The sequence below is a fragment of the Heliangelus exortis genome, chromosome 7, assembly GCF_036169615.1.
Source record: "Heliangelus exortis chromosome 7, bHelExo1.hap1, whole genome shotgun sequence".
In the NCBI taxonomy this organism is placed as follows: domain Eukaryota; kingdom Metazoa; phylum Chordata; class Aves; order Apodiformes; family Trochilidae; genus Heliangelus; species Heliangelus exortis.
This window is the reverse complement of record NC_092428.1, coordinates 2,394,826-2,413,395: the sequence shown is the minus strand read 5'-3', so window position 1 is coordinate 2,413,395 and position 18,570 is coordinate 2,394,826. Positions and strand designations below refer to the sequence as shown.

Sequence of the window (18,570 nt, the reverse complement as noted above, 5' to 3'; positions counted from 1 at the left end):
TTTACTGAGAGGGCGATCAGGCATTGGAATGGGCTGCCCAGAGAGGTGGTAGATTCTCCATCCCTGGAGGTTTCTAAGAGACTGAATGTGGCACTGAGTGCCATGGGCTGGGAACCACAGGGGGAGTGGATCAAGGGTTGGATTTGATGATCTCAGAGGTCCTTTCCAATCCCAATGATTCTGTGATTGCCTTTCCTGAGAAACCACTTTCAGGGACCACCTGCCTCCCACCTTGGCACACACCAAGTCCTCACCCAGGAACAGCCTGTCAAGGTTGGCTTTTGCCCATACAGCCCTTGTTGGAGACAACCCTGACTTCCTCACAGCCCCCAAGACTTCTTCCCACAGTGGCCACCCCTTCCAGAGCACTAAGGTGATGGCACTCAGCCCCACATCCCACCACAGGGCTGCTCATCTTGGCTCTTCCCACAACCCTGAAGCCCCCTGAAGACAGCACACCTAACGTGCTTGCCTCTTCCTACCCCAAAAACCCAATCCTGCAGCAGGGCTACCCCACAGCTTGTGGGATATCTCACAGGGTATGTTATCTGACAGCTTGTACTCCATCTCACAAGGTTTGCTGCCTCCTCCAGATGGGTGTCACAGTCTCTCCAATTGCCTAAGCTCTATTTTTTTGTCTTCCAGTCACCCCCCACCAGAAGACCCCCACACAGCCATAACAGAAGGCAGCATACCTCAGGTCAAGAGAGGCAATAATCCTCAGAAAGCTTTCTCAGATGGTTCTGGGCTGATCACAAGTAAGTCCTCTTGGAGAAAACAGGCAAGTGACTGTTGTGCAGCACTCATTGCACGAGCTGACAGGGGAAATCCATCACCAGTGCAGACCATTGCTAGGCCAAGGAACTGCAGGACTGGCATTTCTGCAATTTCTAGTTCTCCCCTGCTTACTTAAACCACAAGACAGTAATTCCTCAAGAAAGTAAAAATTATTTTCCAGTACAAGCTATATTCACATACTATGAAAAATATCATCATCCAACACCACCACCTTACAAAAACATGTGGTACAACAGTAATTTTCCAGGTTATTAAAAAGAGACCAGACTAGCAGCAAGGCCCAACATAATGCCAGTCAGCACCTGCTACTTATATCAAAAGGTAAGCAACTAATTTTTTTTATTTTAATTTTTTGTCCAAGTCCAACACTTCCACATGACAGGACCCAACAGGTTAATGCATTTCATTTTTATATTTTTAAAATAAGACAGCTTGGCAGAGGGAGATGTATTGAGGAATCAAGAAGGAAAACCACATGCTGAGAGAATTAATAGCAGTAGGAAAAGAAAACCAATAAATCTTATTGTGCAGGGGAACATACATTAGCAATAAATAGAGGTCTGATTAAGTAAAAATAGATTGTGGCATAAGTTGTTCATTATTTAAAGATAGGCATATATAATTCATACCCATATCCTGAGTAAAAGTTCAGTTGCTTACATGAGACATTTTTGCCTTTTTTGGTTTTTTTTTTTTTTTGGTCTTTTAAAGATGAAGATTTCAGTGATGGTTCAGCTTTATTTTTAGCAATCCGGGAAAGTAACTACTGCCCCACCCTGAGGAAAAAAAAAAAAAAAACAAAACAAAAAGCATGAATCACTTGCTATGTCAGCCAAAGCAGAGACATAATCTGAGACAAAAGCACACAAACTCCCTGGCACTGATGTCCCAGGTTTCTGTAGTGACAGGCTGAGAGGTTCAGTAAACAAGTAGCTGTCAGCCAAGAGATGACTCGGGGTGATAATATGTGTTTCCTTAGCTAAAGCAGTGAAATGTTAGGGTAAAACCACAATGTTAATTTAAGTCTTTGCAGGGCAAAGGAGAAGAGAATGAGGGGAGTGTGTTTAGACTGCTGGCATCTACTTGAGAGTCTGAGTACACTTCGTGATTGGTAGATGTAAGCACATAGTTATTTCTTTAGCTTGAATGAACAAGAAGTGCTAAATGGAATGTTAAAATGCTTACCCTGTTAGTTAAATTCTAAATGAGGCTCCCCTCACGCCCTTCAGTGCACACACCTCCCGTGCAAGGGTGCTCACTCGGCGTGGGCTGCTTTTCCACTGCAGCTCATGTTGTTGGCTATTTGATGACTGAAGGACCAAGTTTTATTCTTCAGCAACAACTAAAATAATAAAAAAAAAAATCTTAATAATATCTGCCGTCATTCCAACCTGCACTTCAGTCAATTTCTCCCCGGAATGAAAACCTCTCTTAAGGTCACCTCTCTTCCTTCCTACGGTGCCTGTTTGTAGCAGGCTTTACAAGCATAGCAAGCTGGAGGGGAGCTGTTTGCCACGGCCAAGCTGCAGGGGTTTCAGGCTGCTGTAACCTGAGCTCCTGCCCCAAATAGCCTCAAACTTCGAGGAAGCCGCAGGCGGGGAGGAGCTGGCTGAGGTCTGACTATGATGCGTTTCTTGGCTCCCAGAGTTGGCCCACCCTGAGCTGGTAAAGCTTGTCACAGGGCTGCCCTGTGGGACTCGGGTCTTTAGACGAGTAGAAAAAGCAGATTTCTGGACGCAGATGCGTTCGGGGTGGATCGGTGGTGCCGAGGGACAGGACAAGGCAGGACACGTTTTGGTTCTGGGTGCAGTGTTGAGCTGCTCTGGGTGGATGTGGTGCCAGCAACCCCTGAGTGAGCTCAGGCCCAGCCATCACCCACCCTCAAAGAGCGTGGGGTGGTCTCAGCTTTATCCTTTAGGGATAAATTTATCCCATAGGAATGCAGTGCCTGCTGTACACTCCTGCTCTGTTCTTCCACCCCAGCAGTCACGGTATTTCATTGAACAGCTAATTCCCTGGCTGCTGCCTTTCAGGAGCACAGGCAGTGGAGGGCAGGCTTTCCTGGCTGGCTGAGCACATCCAGGTCAGGTTGTAGGAGGGAAAGCAGATGCTGAGATAGAGCCCGAAGTTTCACAAAAGGAGAGAATGGGAAAAAAATGGGAGACGAGGGGGGGGGGGATTCTGCCACCATTTGTAAAAGCAAACTGACAACCTGTATTACACCAGTGCTGGTTGTAGGTCCTGGCACCAGCCAGCAGCAAATCCCATGGGGAAACAGCCACAGAGTTGACCTAAACCTGATTGTGGAGAGCTCGAGTTTCACCAGAGCAATCTGACACAGCTGGGTATCTGGGAGGAGAAGCTTATCTTGATAGGACAAACCTGTTATAAAACCTACAAGAAGTGATTTATCTACAGGTCTACTTTGACAGCTCTCCTGCTAACAAGTAAAAAAGTAGCAAACAAATTACCTTTTCCATCTCCATGATTTCCTTGGAAAACTGTGTAGACCACACCCTCACATGGCAGGGGCATGTGTGAGGTGAGCAAGTCTTGCCAACATAAGTGAATTCTCCAGTCCTCCAGGGGTTTGCATTTTTGTCTGAATCTAAGACATTAAAACACTCACATTCAAGACCTGCAGGGTAATCTAAAATCTCTCTATGGCAGATTTTTCCTCTTTCACAGAAATTTAACTATGTATAAGTACAATCATGTTCTAGTTAGTTGCCAGGTGCTCAGTGCAGGTCTCAGAGCAGTGATTCTTATAATCAGGCTTGCTTAACAACCTTCAGTAAAATGTCATATTTTAGTAATACATTTTTTTCATTGACTTAACTTTTTTGAGTGGAGATTCTAGTCCAGAAATTTGTATCAGCCTGAATGGTTTTTTGAAAGGTTTGAGTAAAATTTTCACTGCTTTATAAGGGAAAAATGCTGCTTCCCAATAGAAACAATTCTTAAAATGGTTTAATTGCAATGAAACAGGTATTTCAGACATCACATGGAAAGACTGCCCTTTTGCTGTCTAGCAAAACTCACCCATCCAGTCTATAAACTTCAGAAGGATCTCCCATGGTATGATTTGACAATCAGTTTCTCCAGAGGGTGTATTGATGGAGCAGGCTTCATCTCTGCATTTAATTTGTCTAAGCCATCCCCCAGGAGCAGCTGTGCATACTTGATCCCACAGCTGAAGAAGTGGGATGAGCTTGCTTACATGATTTCAGCTCTGTCTGGTAAACCTCCTTGTGACTCTAAGCAGAACAGAAAGTCCCTACAGATAACCATTCAGGAGCTTAAGAACACCAAATACCTCCTGAGAACAGAAGAGGGTACAGGAACAAAAGGCAAGACAGACAGAATCACAAAAAAAGTACTAACCTAAGGGAATAATGAACTGTGACAGGAACAAGAGCAAAGGTGCCTGTTGAAAAGAATGAAAAAAATCAGGGCTCTACTGACTTACCTGCAGCAATTAATTTCACTTCTCTTTAAGACACTTTGCCCTTCTACAAAGGGAGTAATGATATTGACCTCTTTTGTAGAGCCTAGCACAGAGTGAATGTTGGGAAAAAAAAGCTGTCCTGCTTTCCAACCATTACATAACTACACTTTTTTTTTTTTTTTTTTTTTTTTTTTTTTTAGTCTCACATTATAAAAAATGCACACCCAGCTTGAAAACTAACAGAGCATGTAATGGAAAGATGAGTAAGGTATTGCTAAAAAAACTAAACAGATAAAAATCCTCCACGTTTAAAGGCATTAATGAAACTGCAGTTGCAGGCTGTATACCCACCAGCACAGTCCAGGATGGCTTGAGCCAGTGACAGATGAACTTCAGAATTTTGTGCCATTATATGGTTGTTAACACTGGGACAGCACCACAGCAGGAGATTAACTGCACCAAGGGTGAAATACAAAGTGGGTCACATTCTCCACCCCATCCTGAGAGGTCTCAGCTGAGCTGTGGTCTCTCCCATGAGGGACACATTCTGTCTCCAGGTTTTCCTGCTCCCAGCATCATTTTCAATGTCCTTGGCAGCTTTCTTCTGACACAGGCTGCAGTTAAAAGTGTGAAGTGATGCTCTGGGTGCTTTCTTGATGCATCTGCCCCCCTTCCTTTTCTCTGCAGTGTGCAAGATGCCAATCAATACACAGCCTTGCCTTCTAGAAGCTTCTATGACTGGCACTGCCACCAGCTCTTGAGGTTTTTGGGATCTGGCTTGTGCAGAGTGCTGGATGTATGGGACAAGGAACAGTTGTGTACATGTTGGTTTTCTCTTTATTTTTTTTGCATAATTTTTATCAGCTGCTCATTGCAGGCACGTGCAGTCGGTTTCACTGGCATAGTGTTTCTTTCTTTGACTTCATTTCTGATTTCTTACTGCTGAGAGAATTTTTATGTAGGAGACTGTGATTCAAAGATACCTCAGCTGTTTTAAATAAGCTTCCAGAGGAGCCAGATGAAGTATGATAGGTTTGTCTGACAAAGCCCAATGCACTCTTTGGCGTGCCTGGGTCTACTTCTGTGCTTCCATTTTCCAGGAGGATGAATTTCCAACGTGCTCCAAGCAGGATACAGATGTTCAAGTGACAAAAGCCAGTGCTCACAATCTTCATGCACAATCATACATCTTTTGGCAGGATCCTGGCACACCAGCTGTTACTCCAATCTGCTGCCTGGCTGCTTCCCATTAATCACTTCTGGCAGAAGAAAAGGCCTTCCAAAAACCTTTCACCTTTGGCCTATCCTCAAGCAGAAAAAAAGGATGTTGCATCCTCAAGCAGAAAAAAAGGATGTTGCAGCATACAAGGCTTGTGCCAGAAGGGATTTTCAACCTAAAAGAGAGCATGATTCTCAGTTTGTTGTTATGAGGTTCCCCACAGCTTCCTCCTGGAAGACTGAGCAGTCTTGTCAGCCACACCACATCCTCAGTTTTTACATCTAAATGGGGTGCTAGTACTTGGTCCCCCTGCCTGTGTTTGTAGCTAGTTCAGGCCTAGCAGAGATCTGACAAGACAGTATTAGAGGGATCATCTTAGAAGATGGATCATGTGGCATCAGCTTTTTAAGAGTTCTGTGGTTGAGGAGAAAAAAGGGAAGAAAAGGAATCAAGAAAATATGGATGTGAATTCAAGTCAACTTCAGCTCTTTCTTCCCTGCATTTGGGAACACTAATGAACAGGAATCTGTGGACAAAACTAAATTCCATTAAGTAACCTAACAAAGGAGAACATTTTTCAAGAACATTACATTGCACTCAACATTACAATTAAACATGTAAGAAAGTCAGCACATTCAATTAAGGAACCCAAACTACTTTTATTCCACTTCTGATGAATGCCCTCCGAAATATTCATGGGTTTATTTGTCTACCAGTGCACTCTCATTAAGCTCTTTTTTTTTTTTTAACCAAGGGAGGCAAGATAGCTTCCTTCCTAAGCCAGCATCTTCCTTACTTCTCTCAGGATTAATTCTCACAGTTCTTACACTGTTAGATTGGAGTTTGGGACACCAGGAATATGCATCCCAACCACCTACACTGCCCCAAGATCCAACTGGATTTGAATTCCCATCTCTTACACAGCTGGAGACAAGTGCTCCACCTGAAGAGCTGAAACAAAGAATGATATTGAAAAACACCTATGTGTTTAGTCTCATGTGGGGGATTTCTCAAGAAGGAGTCAAAGAGCTGAGCCAGTTGTCTTGGAGTCTTTGTGCAATCCTGGGCATAAACTCTTCCTGTGCCTGATGTGGCAGCATTTATTAATACTTAATTAGTAGTCACTGAACACCCAGATGGGATGTAAACATGTACACCAGGTAGGCAAAGAGAAGCTCAGGCTACTGTCTTCTCCTGGATAATGTACTCACCACACAGGGTGCCAGGAGGGAAGATCCTGTGACTTCCTTTGGAGCTTCCGTGATCTGGACTGGGTTGTCATTCCTGCCAGTTCAACCATGCTGCAGGAAAAGGGGAAGGGGCACTTGTGCATATAAATAGCATGTGGCAAGTCAAGTCAGTAGCCATCAGAGTGTAGTCTGCATCCCCACTCAGAAGCCAGAGTGAAAAGAACACAAGTTGTGAACCATCCATCAACCACAGCAGCTAGCACAGGCTTCAAGGGAACTCAGATGCATTTGGACATAGCAGAGAGAAGGCCTGAGTAGGAGCCTGACTACAGATTTAACTGCTGCTGTAACTCTGTCTATTCCTGGAATAAAATAAGTTAATCCTGGCACGTAAACCCCAACCCCATGCCAGTGCACACACACAGCATGTAAACACCATCACACCACCTTGGCCCCACTTTGACAATCAGAGTCCCGAGCAGCACTGGGATAGAGGTGGCACCCATGAAGTCTCCCTTTGTTCCCAGCTGGCCAGAAGCAGTCTCCAGCCTTCTGTTAAAGCCCTGATTTTCCACCACTGCAACTCACAGCTTGGAGAAGCAGCCTGGTTCAGAGAAAACCACAACTCAACAGCAGGGAACCTTTGGGAAGGGGCTCTCAAGGGAACAGCCCGAGGCCTTCGGCAAGAGCCACATTTAGCAGAGCCCATGGCAAACCACTCTCCCTCTTCTCTGCTGCCTGCTCTGGCTTATTAAATGCAGCCTGCAGTAAAGCAAACAGTTTTCTAGGTATTTGTAGGTTGATGGCTTGTGATTGTCACATGAGGGGCTGCTATATCCCTCAGCATTAGCTGGGGGGACTATTTTTAGTAGACTGGGCAGAAAAAGAGGTAGAGCCTTCAGCTGAGTACACCACAACCCCCTGTTGCTCACAGGTTGAGTCACTTTCTGGCACTCCCATGAAAGCATTTGGCTAACAAACTCCACTTTCCTCTTGAGAAACACAGCAAGAAACTCCTATTCTAACACACTGGAGCACTTGTTCTATCCTGGGGTGGGGAGCAGGGACACCCACCTTGCAGAGTCCATCTGGGCACTGCCAACTGAGGTGACATCCCTCAGGGTCAAGTTAGTATCCTGCAAGAGAAGGCAGAGCTCGCTAAAATAGACTGAAAACAAGCAAGAAGCAAAATCAGGGCTGCAGGAATCTTAAGGCCTGATTTGGGCACCAGCTACAATTTAGTTTGGCCTCATCTGGTGTAAAATAACATTTGTGGTTTTACAGAAGCTGGAGTGAGTGCTTTGGGTTTTCTTGCCTCTCCTTTCCTTAACTTTGTCTCTTGTTCCTAGGTCAAACTCCCACTTTTTGCAAACAATTCCAGTGTGCTTCCAGAGGCCCCTTTGAGCCCTGTGCTGCTGTAACTCTGCACCTCAGGCAAAACCTGCTCTGCTTGGCTTTCCACCTCAAAACTGAGCACAGCTTGGGCTTACCTTGGAGCACAGCAGGGTGAGGAGAACCTCGTGCACCTTATTTCTGGCAGGAACATGCTCAGAGCAGTGGTTGTGGTGCCTAAGTTTTTATACATGTGTAAACACTAGCTGTATCAGGTTATTGTGGTGTGGTTGTTCAGTATTAAAACCTTCCCACCACTATTAAAAAAAACCCAACCAACAAAGGAATATCTTTAAAAGTGCCATTAGGATACAGAAGTCTTAATTTACCTTTGCAAAAAAAAAAAAAAAAACCAAAAAAAACACCACAAAACCCTGACGTCATTTTACATATAAAGAAAATCAAATGTTTGTCACCTTCAAATATTTTATTTTAGTACTTTTAAATATGTTTTCATACAACAAAGATATAAAACAATATATTAATTCAATCTGAGTTTAGAATCAAAACAATATTTACTTATTTACAGTACTCACTTTAACCTTTCCTGGCATACCTTTTAGCCACTAGGTAACACTATTTTCTCTGTCAGAACAAATGCTGGAGTAGCTGTTCAGTGTGAAAAAGCTGTGTTTTTACACCCTTATTATGTTAAGTACCATGTAAAATGCAGCTTGTTGTTTGTCACATTGGAAAAATTCCTTGCATTTGACAAGACTGAATTGGAAGAGCAAAATTAAGTTTTACAGTTATGTCTTTCTAACTAAGCAGTCACTGGTCTAATACATCAGGTTATTGTGCTCCACATTTACCATCTTAAGTTCTCACACATCTATTACAAACTGGCTTCAAAAATGTGCATGTCAATGAATTATGTACATAACACTCACTGCAAATTTCTTAAGATACAAATGGTAAGTAGGCAGGATACTGCTGTATGGAAAGTTTAGTGTTCACAACAGTGTCTGAGGAGTTGTGAGGGGTTTTATGTTGGTTTTCTTCATCTGATGAGCAAGCCATCAGTAGGTTCACCCCAAAGGACTTTTTTTTTTTTCCCCAGAAATACTGTTTCAATTAGAATAGTGACAATGTCAAAGATACATCAGAAAGAGTGATCTGTACAAATCATCAGCAGTCTTATCAATTAACCCTTGAATGATAAAGTCTAAATGTACAAAACAGTTCAGAGGGCAAGCTGGCTCCTTGCTCAGAAGCTTGCCAAATGTACTTGCATCTTGTCAAGACCATGATGGTTTCTGTAGTTAGGGGTCAATTTTCTACAAAAGTATCCTAGATTATTCAAGAAAAAACCCAGAAAAAAATCATTATTGTCTGTAAATTACTGCAAATTCTACCAAAATGCTCAGTAGAAACCACATGGTCAGGATGAAAAACTATCATAGTTGTTACAGGTTACTTTTGCTATACTAGAGGCCCACAAAAGCTACTTTCTTTTTTTTTTTCCCCCCTAAGACACATGCTATGTCTTCAAATGCAAATTCAATCATTAAGACTCAGTTCCACAGTAATTTTGGTGCCTGGTGTGGACTTTCACACATCAGCAAACTAGCTAAACAGCAATGAACAGCACTGAAGTATGCAAGCACTTCTTAAAAAAACCAAGCAGGTATTTAGGAAGTGTTGCAAAAGCCTTGTGCTGGTGTCTGAGTTCAACCCCTCCCTCTTCCCTTTCAATATTCTTCTTGACACTACATGAGACACAGCTGTACAGAAAATAAGATTATAGAAACGTGTGCTTTTATCCTCAGTGAAGGGTTTCAATACTTCTAAATCTTATTTAATATGCCCACATAAAAAAATAATTTTTTTTCCAAATAATTTATCTGACTCTTGCTTCTTAAAGCAGCTAACTATGAAGGTTTTATTTTGAATCTTTTTTCAGATGTATTTTCTCAGAGCTCAGTTAAGCAGTAATTTATTTGAAATTCTACTGAAATGTTTTGTTCTATAGTAGACTGGGGGAGAGGGGGAAGGAAATCAGGGAAAAAAAAAGAGACATTACCTATTCCAATTACTGCAGCAGTTTACCACACACAGCATATGTATTTGGCCTTCTCCAAGAAAATACTTAAACTGAAATGGTAATGCTCACTGAAGTTGAGTATTTAGTAATATGCTTGAGGTTCAACATATTTTTTGTTTCACGACAAGCAGTGTACTTACAGGATCCAATTCTTGCTAGTCTTGGACATTTAAATACTTCAGGCCTATCTACATTTCTGTACCAACACTTTGTCTAAGTGTTATCTAGTCTGTCAGAAGATATGAAGATAATTAATGTATATGGAAATTATTCAAGAACACTTGGAGGAACCTTGCTTAAAGATCCTCCCATAAGCTTCTGTCAGTGTAGTCAGAATTTGCTAAAAAACTCAAAGTCTAATCCCTGCATGCAGATGTAATGTCGTAAACCCACTGGTTTAAGGGATCTTCTAGAGAGGAAAAATTAAAGGGGAAAAGTTTAGGAAAGTTATTTCAAGAAGCTGTGTCATAAAATACAATTAAAAAAAATGAAATTTAAAAAAAAGGGGGGGGGAATATAACTTTGAGGTATTTGCATACATATCCACAAAGTGATAATACCAAGGAAGAGCTCAAGAATGTTGTCAAGACTCAAATATTACCAGATTTACTAAGCTACCAAAACACTGTGAACCTCCCCTTCTTTTGTAGATCTGGAATTACTCAGTTAAGACTTTTCTGCCTGCTGAGTTTGTGGATTTGTAGCACTAATGTTGTTAGACACTTGCTGACATAAAGCAATCATTCATTTACTAGCTGGGATTCAGGTTACAGGTGTGCTCCTACAGACCACAGAAGATGACTTTGCACAAAATAAATGCAGCAATGACAAGAAGACAACTGACTGATGATGAACATAAAGGAGAAGGAGAACCCTGAACATACTTAGCATTAAATCCCAAGGTCTGGCCATGCTCTGCTGCCTTTCCTTAACAGTGCTTGTCAGCAGCAGAGCAGCAGCAAAATGCTTTTAAAACACTGAGTCTTTCAAAAGGAGGTGCAGAACTGTCAGCCTGACAGCTCCATCCAGCTTGTTTCCATCTAATTACCAATGAAGTTTTGCATCACCAAACCTCACAACCTGACCTGTGCTCTTTTGCATGAGATCAGAGTTTTCTGTCTCCTCTCCATTCCAAGCTTTCCTCTTACATGATTATATACTGACAAATAAACTTCCAAAACAGGAGAGGACAATTATCCTGCCTGTGTTTCAACCCACTTCAGTGCTCACAAAACCAGTCTCTGTATGTTACATATCTTAAGACTCAGCCATTTAACATCAAGGGAAACAGCACAAAAGAAATCATAACCTTTAAAAACCACTGGTAGGCAATGCTGATTTAAGACATGGATTTACTTAACAGAAGAAAATTTGAAAAATTAAATGAGAACACAGAGAGAAGCCTTGTGTTTCAAAGTATATGAACTTCATTTTTTTTTTTTTTTTTGTAAAAAGCAGTATTGAAATGATAGCTTCACTTTATGTAAACATTGTTACACTGCGCTGTACCTGAAAATTCTCCTACATGTCTAAGTTGCAAAATAATTTTTCAGTTTAGACACACCTATGCCAAATAACCCTGACATGGTTGGGTTTTTTTGTTTTTCAGAATCAACAGCTCTGCAGTTTAATTCCATACCTATCCACACCTTATAACTGAGAATACAACCCTGCACAGCCTCAGGAGAGACACTTTCCTAGAGTTTAAAAAGCAGCATTCATAACTGTGTGCATTGCAAAGGCAAATATAATTTAGCAGTGACTATACAGTCTCAAGAGGAATGTTCAAACTGCCTTTCAGAAATCAGAAAGGTAAGAACAGCAAATGAAAAGTTTTTAAGTCTTCCACAATAAGTTCTCAATTTTTTCTGAAGTGTAGAATCCCCCAGTTTGGATGGCAAGAGCCACTGGGCTATGGCTGATTGAACAGTAATTATTATACCTGCAATTCTGCTAAAAATTGGAATGTTACAAATATAAAAGCCTGCAGAACAGTACAATCTATGTGTGCTCAATACAGCTGGCAGAGATACTCCAAGATGCACAATTCCCCTGTGGAACAGGAGCTATATTAAGTTACAGAAGAAATACACTGCCAGGAGTGGAAGACAGTCAAGTTAATACAATCCCAGGTTTACAAAAGGAACACAACACAGCCAGGAAGAGCCCACAGCAGGTCACAAGCCTCCAAATACAAAACTGTCTTGCAAAATTCCATGCAAACAGAAGTACACTGTGTGGCCATGAAGTCAGCTTGTACCAAGCTGGAATTGCTTGGTGTAACTTTCCAAGGCTGACTTGCACATACCTTTTGCACTACTCTGAAATGGCAATAACCACACTGAAAGGTCAACACCATTCTTATGTTTTGCACCTTTTCCCTGTCAGTTTTCATTTAGCATACATCTAATTCCAAGTCTCTACAGCCAAGGTTAGTACTGCCCCCTTCCAAACCAGCTGTGTGACCCTTGCTTACACGTTTTGGACTTGGGAGTGTTGGTTGGAGATTTTTGGGGGTGTTTGGTTCTGGGTTGGTTTTTGTTTGGTTGGTTTGTTAAACATTTTTTTTAAGGTACTTTTATACGAGTAACTTAAATTAAGAACATCTCTTTTCTTATTAGTAGAACATACACTGCCTGTGTTTATGTCTATATATAAACAAATATACTGTGTATATATATCCAGAGAAATTCACCATATTGTTGACACCAGAGTGCTAAAACATACATCAATATGAGCACTATTTCCAATACTCACTACTATTACTTTTCCTGAAGGAGGTACTACATGCATTTTTCCCATCCATCTATGGGACAGTAAGATCTATGAAATTAAATGCTTTGGATTCCCAATGTTAAAGAGCTGCTCCTAAAAAGCATGCATAGGTTTGGGTATAAAGCAATTAAAACCACACAAAAGTTATTTTGTGGCTTTAAGGTCACTAAAGCCAAATTAACTTTTACTTTCAGTGGATGCAACACTTACTTTAACCCATTTCCTTAAAAACAAAAGGGAAAACCTCCCAAGTGCTAGAATAACCATACAGACAACTGACAGACTAGACTAAATAAGCTCTCATTCTAGGAAAATGAAAAAAAAAAAAAAGGAAAAAGAAAGAAAACCGTAAACTATCATCACTGCATAGCCACAAGGCAGACTTTCATTTTTGGCAACTGGTATGCAGACCATATATACTGTCCATTATACTTTAAGACTTGTTATTTAACAGTTAGGAGACTCTTTTAGCAAAGAACTATAGTGCTCTCCTTATTATGACACAGTGCTCCTCATTCTTTAAGTACACAGAGTTTGTTTTGAAAATTACATTTATGGTTCTTTTAAAAGCAAGTCTTCTCATTTTTTTTTTAGTCAGTATATGTAAAGGCTGGCATGTCAGGTACCTGTAAAGGGTATGTTATGTTCAGTACAAGCAGATATTTGAGGTTAAAGTTAATTAAACATTCACAGGTAACAGTATTCTGGTTCAGATCCGTGGTTCACTGGGAGCCTCTACCAGTTCCTGCATTGTTTTCCATTTCAGCAACAAGAAAACAAATCACATCCCTGTGAAGTATGGGAACCCCATTTTATGGCTAAGAATCTAAGGACCAAGACAGGGAGGAGGAGATCATGGAGTGAAAAAAAAAGTTACTTTATATCCCCCCCACCCCCAACGAGCCTTTTAGGATCTTAGTCATCACTCTTGTAAAAATCTGAATTGACCCAGATACTCTTCAGCCAATCAATCTTTTCAGTATAGTAGGCTTTGAAAAGGGCCAGCAATACTCATTGGGAACAGTCCCATTAACATTGCATTCAAAAAAAGAAAACATTGGAAACCAGATCCTTGCTCTCCTGCTCTGCTGATACGCTCTAGTATTAGCCAGGGTGTGGTAATACAGGAAGAGTCTTGTAGTGATGTAAAAGGCAATGAAGACATCAATGGAATAATGTTCATGTGCAGCCAAAATGAAGAAGATTCCAAAGAGGTTCAGGACCCAGGACAAGGTGTGCAAGAAGTTCCAGCTCCTTGGTGTATCTAAAAGAAAAGAGAAAGTGACTAAAGTTGAATGTCTCAGAAAGCAGGGTTGCTATAAAATCCAGGCCTGGGCATAGCAAGTTTTTATGCAGATTTTTCATCCAAAACTGTGATGAAATTCCTGTCTCCATCTGGAAATATTTATACCTACAGGTCCCATAAATCAAATGAAAACAACCACACACATTATAAATACCTATCACTTCATTACCTCATTTACACATACAGCTGTTATGCACTTCTGGACTAATAGAGCATCCTGAGATGGTTTAGGATCATGTGAAGCAGAAACCTTCATTCAACCCACTTCTTTTAATTAAAATAATGCCTTTTCCTGGTAATAGGGGAAAAGAGTACACTACTCTGTCACTCCATCACAGGTGAACTCCAGTTATGGTACCTTCTTATGTAACACATCAACTCACACTTGGGATTTACAGAAGAGCAGTTTTGTTTCACATATCCTCAATCATTACAAGGTTTGGTATTTTGGCTTCATGTATTATATTAAACATACAGCTACCTTGTTGTGCATTTTGCCTGACAGGAGTCAGTGGCAAATAGCTAGGGAAGGGCATAGGAACACACCACCACAAATATCTTCCCTAGTATTCTCCCAGTAGCAAGCTAGGAAGCCTCCCGAATTTTCTTGTCTCACACATTTTCAAATGTGCCCTATTCATCCTTCCATTAATCCTGGTGCTGCTGCTCCTTTCCTGCCTGCAAGTGACTGGTCACAAACCTGCAAAAAAGCACAGCAATCTGAATTTCTATTTGTTTACTTAAATGTTACACTCTGAACTTTCCGAGGAGGTCAACCAGCACATACTCTTAACACTTAAGAACATTTAGGTGTTTACACTCTGGCACCCTGGATTGACAGCTTGTAGTACCCACTCTTGGACACTTAAAAACATGTAAATATTGACACTCTGTACTTACATTCTGTGACAAAGAAGTTGAGCATGGTCAGGACAACAGTGTGGCCACTGAACATGTAATCTCCACATGTATGTACTCCAGTCAGAGTCATTCCAAAGCCACTCCATATTGCAAATGCCCTCTGGAGTTTTGCCCAAACGTTGCCATACAGCTAGAAGAGAAGTGATATGAGCCACTAGTAAGTTAAGTTCCAACCCCACTGCCCAAGCAGTGCCTTGAAATCTAGCTGCAGAGCACTATGTGTGTTTAGTTCCATTTATCATGTTTGGTTTCCTATAAAAATGCGAGTTAGCACATCACTGAATTTTATTGTGGCAGTGAGTCACATTAGTAGCTGCAATGACTAATTGTATTCATCATCCCTCTGATGAATACTGGAATTTAGAGCAAGTATTTTGTTCCAAGTGATTTACACACAGAATCTACCACTTTTTTTTTTTTTTTTTTTTTTTTCTTTTTTCTTTTTTTTTTTTTTTTAGAACATATTCAATCCAAAGTGCGACTGTCAAGCTTCCAATATACTCAGCTCAAACCACTTCTAGCTAAAAGTTATCCTAAAAGTTATCCTAAAAGTTAGGATAAAAGCATAAAACCCCCATTCTATGGAGTATCCCTTATCTGAAAAATAATATAATAATATTGAAATAATGAAATAATAACAGGGCTGTTTTCACACAAAAAGTGATTACTCCATTTACAGCCTTTCTTCATGAAGTCAATATCTTAAGCACACACTTCTCTCATGGATTCTCTCCAGTTGAAGCTGCAGAATATTCTGAACACCCTTCCTCAAAGTGACAAGTGCTTCTGAGATCCCTAAGGATGCATCATGGCAATTAATGAAGGGGCATGGAGGGCAGCAGGACAGAAACAACACTGTTCTTACAAACACACATCTAACATTACGGCCGTGACAACCTTAGTTTTATCGTAAGCAAAATATTAAAAAAATAAAAATAAATTAAAAAAGAAAAAGAAACAGGAAAAAGAATGTAAAGCATTTTAATTTTTTTACCTTTCCAGTACACTGCAAGTGCTGGCCTGGCACAGAGAGTGAGGTAACAAACATTGTAATGCAACGTAGCAAGAACACTGTCCCCATGAGGCTGCACAGCCTTCTCAGAAGGATAGATCTGGGGAAAGGACAGAGGATCTGATTGCAAGAATCCTATAAGGAAGCCTGATAAAAACACTTCACATGCCCCAACTTAATCCCATAAGGGCCCTTCATCAGTGCTGCAAGTTTCACAGTAAAAAATACTTTTTTTTAAGGAGCATTGTAAAGGTGTGGCTCAGCATGAGGAGATGCTGGAGCAAGCTCAGTGTCACCAAAACTAGGGCTCCATTTCTCTCTAGCTACACTTGCACTAGCACGGGTACTCATACCTTCTGTTGGCAAACTGCTAACAATTTAACTTAAAATACACAGGCACACACAAAAGGGTTTTCTACTCTTCAGTGCCAGCAAGCTGCTAGACTGGCACCCTCCTCATCCCATGGAATTTCATTGTAAGATTTTCTTATATACAAATTTTCTACAGTATGAGAGTAGGTACTGACAACTCACTGGAATACTTGTGCTCTGAAGGAAATCCCATACAAATCTAGCTAAAAAATAAATTCAGATTACTCCCCTGCAAGACTCACAAGTCCCCATTCTTGATTAAATCTTCCCTATTCCATTTTCACTGGGACATATTAGATGCTTGCAAGATTTTCATTGAAGGGGAGTCTTAAACAATCACCATGAATTCTTGTGAAAGTCCTTTCTCTGAATCAAAGGACCAGTTAATCTGAATTTCATATACTGTACCTGTGTTTGTGAAGCAGAAGAACCAGCAGCCAAATGTAGCAAAGAATTACACCACATACTTCAGTCATAGCAAAAGCCCATGGTATCCTTGGGACACTAAAAAAAAAAAAGGATAAAGGAAGAAAGTTAAAATACAAAGGCTTAATTATTTTTTTAGTCTTAATATTGAGAATAAAGGCCTATAGAGTTCTAACTACAAAACCAACTCGCACTAACCTGACAACAGGTGAAATTACAATCACAAATTATTGAAGTAGACTGAATTAAACAGAATGTTAATTTTAAATTACGTTATTTACTTTTTAATAATGTATTTTCACTGCACATTTACACAGAATTCACCAAGTCAAAGAAAAGCTCTAGTAGGCTCTCTTAACTTATCCACATGATTTGCTAACAGGATGTGTTCCTCTGCCACTGTTTCCCAACAACTTTTTTTAATTCTGACACAAGCTTGCATCATGTCAATTATGCTGCTTATGCTTGTAAGAAGGCCATGTCAACACAATTAATGAAGTGCTGCAAAGCCTAAAACCCTGAATACATGTAATGAAACAGAACTGCACAAAAAAAGTGTTAGGAAAAACCTAAATTGTTTTCTAAGTCAGATCTGAAGGATAATCACTGCGTGCAAAGCTTTCAGCCTTGTCTGTCAAAAGAGTTAAGACTTGCACACACCTGGCAGGAGTAGCAATTTCCACCCTGCAATTTCACCAAAATACAGACAGAGAGACTTCAGGAGAGGCTGCTCCTCCTAGTTTTGTGTTCCCCCAGACACAAAGCACTGCTCAAAAGCTACTGTTGCAGTAATCCCCTCTCATTGTTCTGCGAGCTGCTGCTTACTGACTTCTCCTGCCCCCTAAATGCTCTGGTAGTGCCCTGGGAACCAAATCCTGTCATGTCACAACTCCCAGTCTCTCTCCCCTCTTCCACGCTGCTGAAGGTGGTCCATTCTTGCTGAGGTATATCTAAATTTATATCTAAAATCATGAGGGATTCTGAATTACTAACACTTACTCAAAAGATTACTGTCTTCATGAAAATCATTAATGAAAATGGAAATTACTTGCAGCAGTAAGGAGACCACAGAGGCTGAACTCTTAAATAGTTTACCTTGCTTTTTAAAAATCTCCAGGCAGAAAGTTCTCTTGTGTGCAAGTGCACTTCCTCAAAGGGAGCATTTATCCCCCATTAAATCTTGTCAACTACTAGAATTTCACCTTTACTCTTGTGGCTCTTTTCTGCCTCAAGTGGAGTATTTTCTTTTTAAAATGAGCAGGCACTGTATAAGTTACAACATTGTTTTTAAACACAGATATTCTACAGTTAAAAAAGATGCTGGTCTGCTTTGCCTACTTCAGAGTTTCCCTAAGCCATCTCAGCAAGTTGACAGGGCAAAATACAGCAAAAATACAGGCTACTGCCTCTCAATTTCCTTGCTTCCTGGCAGACCAAAATATTCCCACATCCAAAGTTTTTCTATATTAAGACATGTTAACACGTGCATTTCAGAAAAAAACCACAGGACTGCTTATTGATGCCAGCTGACCATCCCTCTTTTCACTAGAATGAAGGGATTAATTCCTGTCTTGTGATTAGCTAAAGATGTACAATTAAATATCAACTGGCTAGAACAACAGCTCAATTTATTTCCCCTTGAGGAGACCAAATCTCTGGTTCTAACC

The 18,570-nt window shown here is 40.7% G+C and overlaps 1 protein-coding gene and 1 long non-coding RNA gene across 8 annotated transcripts in view; one reads left to right on the top strand and one right to left on the bottom strand.

Moving 5' to 3' along the window:
* The first annotated feature begins 579 nt into the window (after nt 1-579).
* On the top strand, nt 580-12,226 carry LOC139798130 (uncharacterized). Its single transcript, XR_011726742.1, has 2 exons — nt 580-758; nt 11,701-12,226. It is a non-coding gene; the product is annotated as an uncharacterized lncRNA (long non-coding RNA).
* The window catches only part of SAMD8 (sterile alpha motif domain containing 8), a 32,951-nt gene continuing 22,836 nt past the window's right edge, over nt 8,456-18,570 (bottom strand). For all 7 annotated transcript variants that reach the window (XM_071748253.1, XM_071748258.1, XM_071748251.1 and 4 more), the window contains 4 exons: nt 16,886-16,981; nt 16,088-16,205; nt 15,073-15,223; nt 8,456-14,130 (listed from right to left, as the gene is read on the bottom strand). In XM_071748253.1, the coding sequence (XP_071604354.1) occupies nt 13,826-14,130; nt 15,073-15,223; nt 16,088-16,205; nt 16,886-16,981 (670 nt within the window). In that variant the 3' untranslated portion in view covers nt 8,456-13,825. The remainder of the gene's footprint in view (nt 14,131-15,072; nt 15,224-16,087; nt 16,206-16,885; nt 16,982-18,570) is intronic.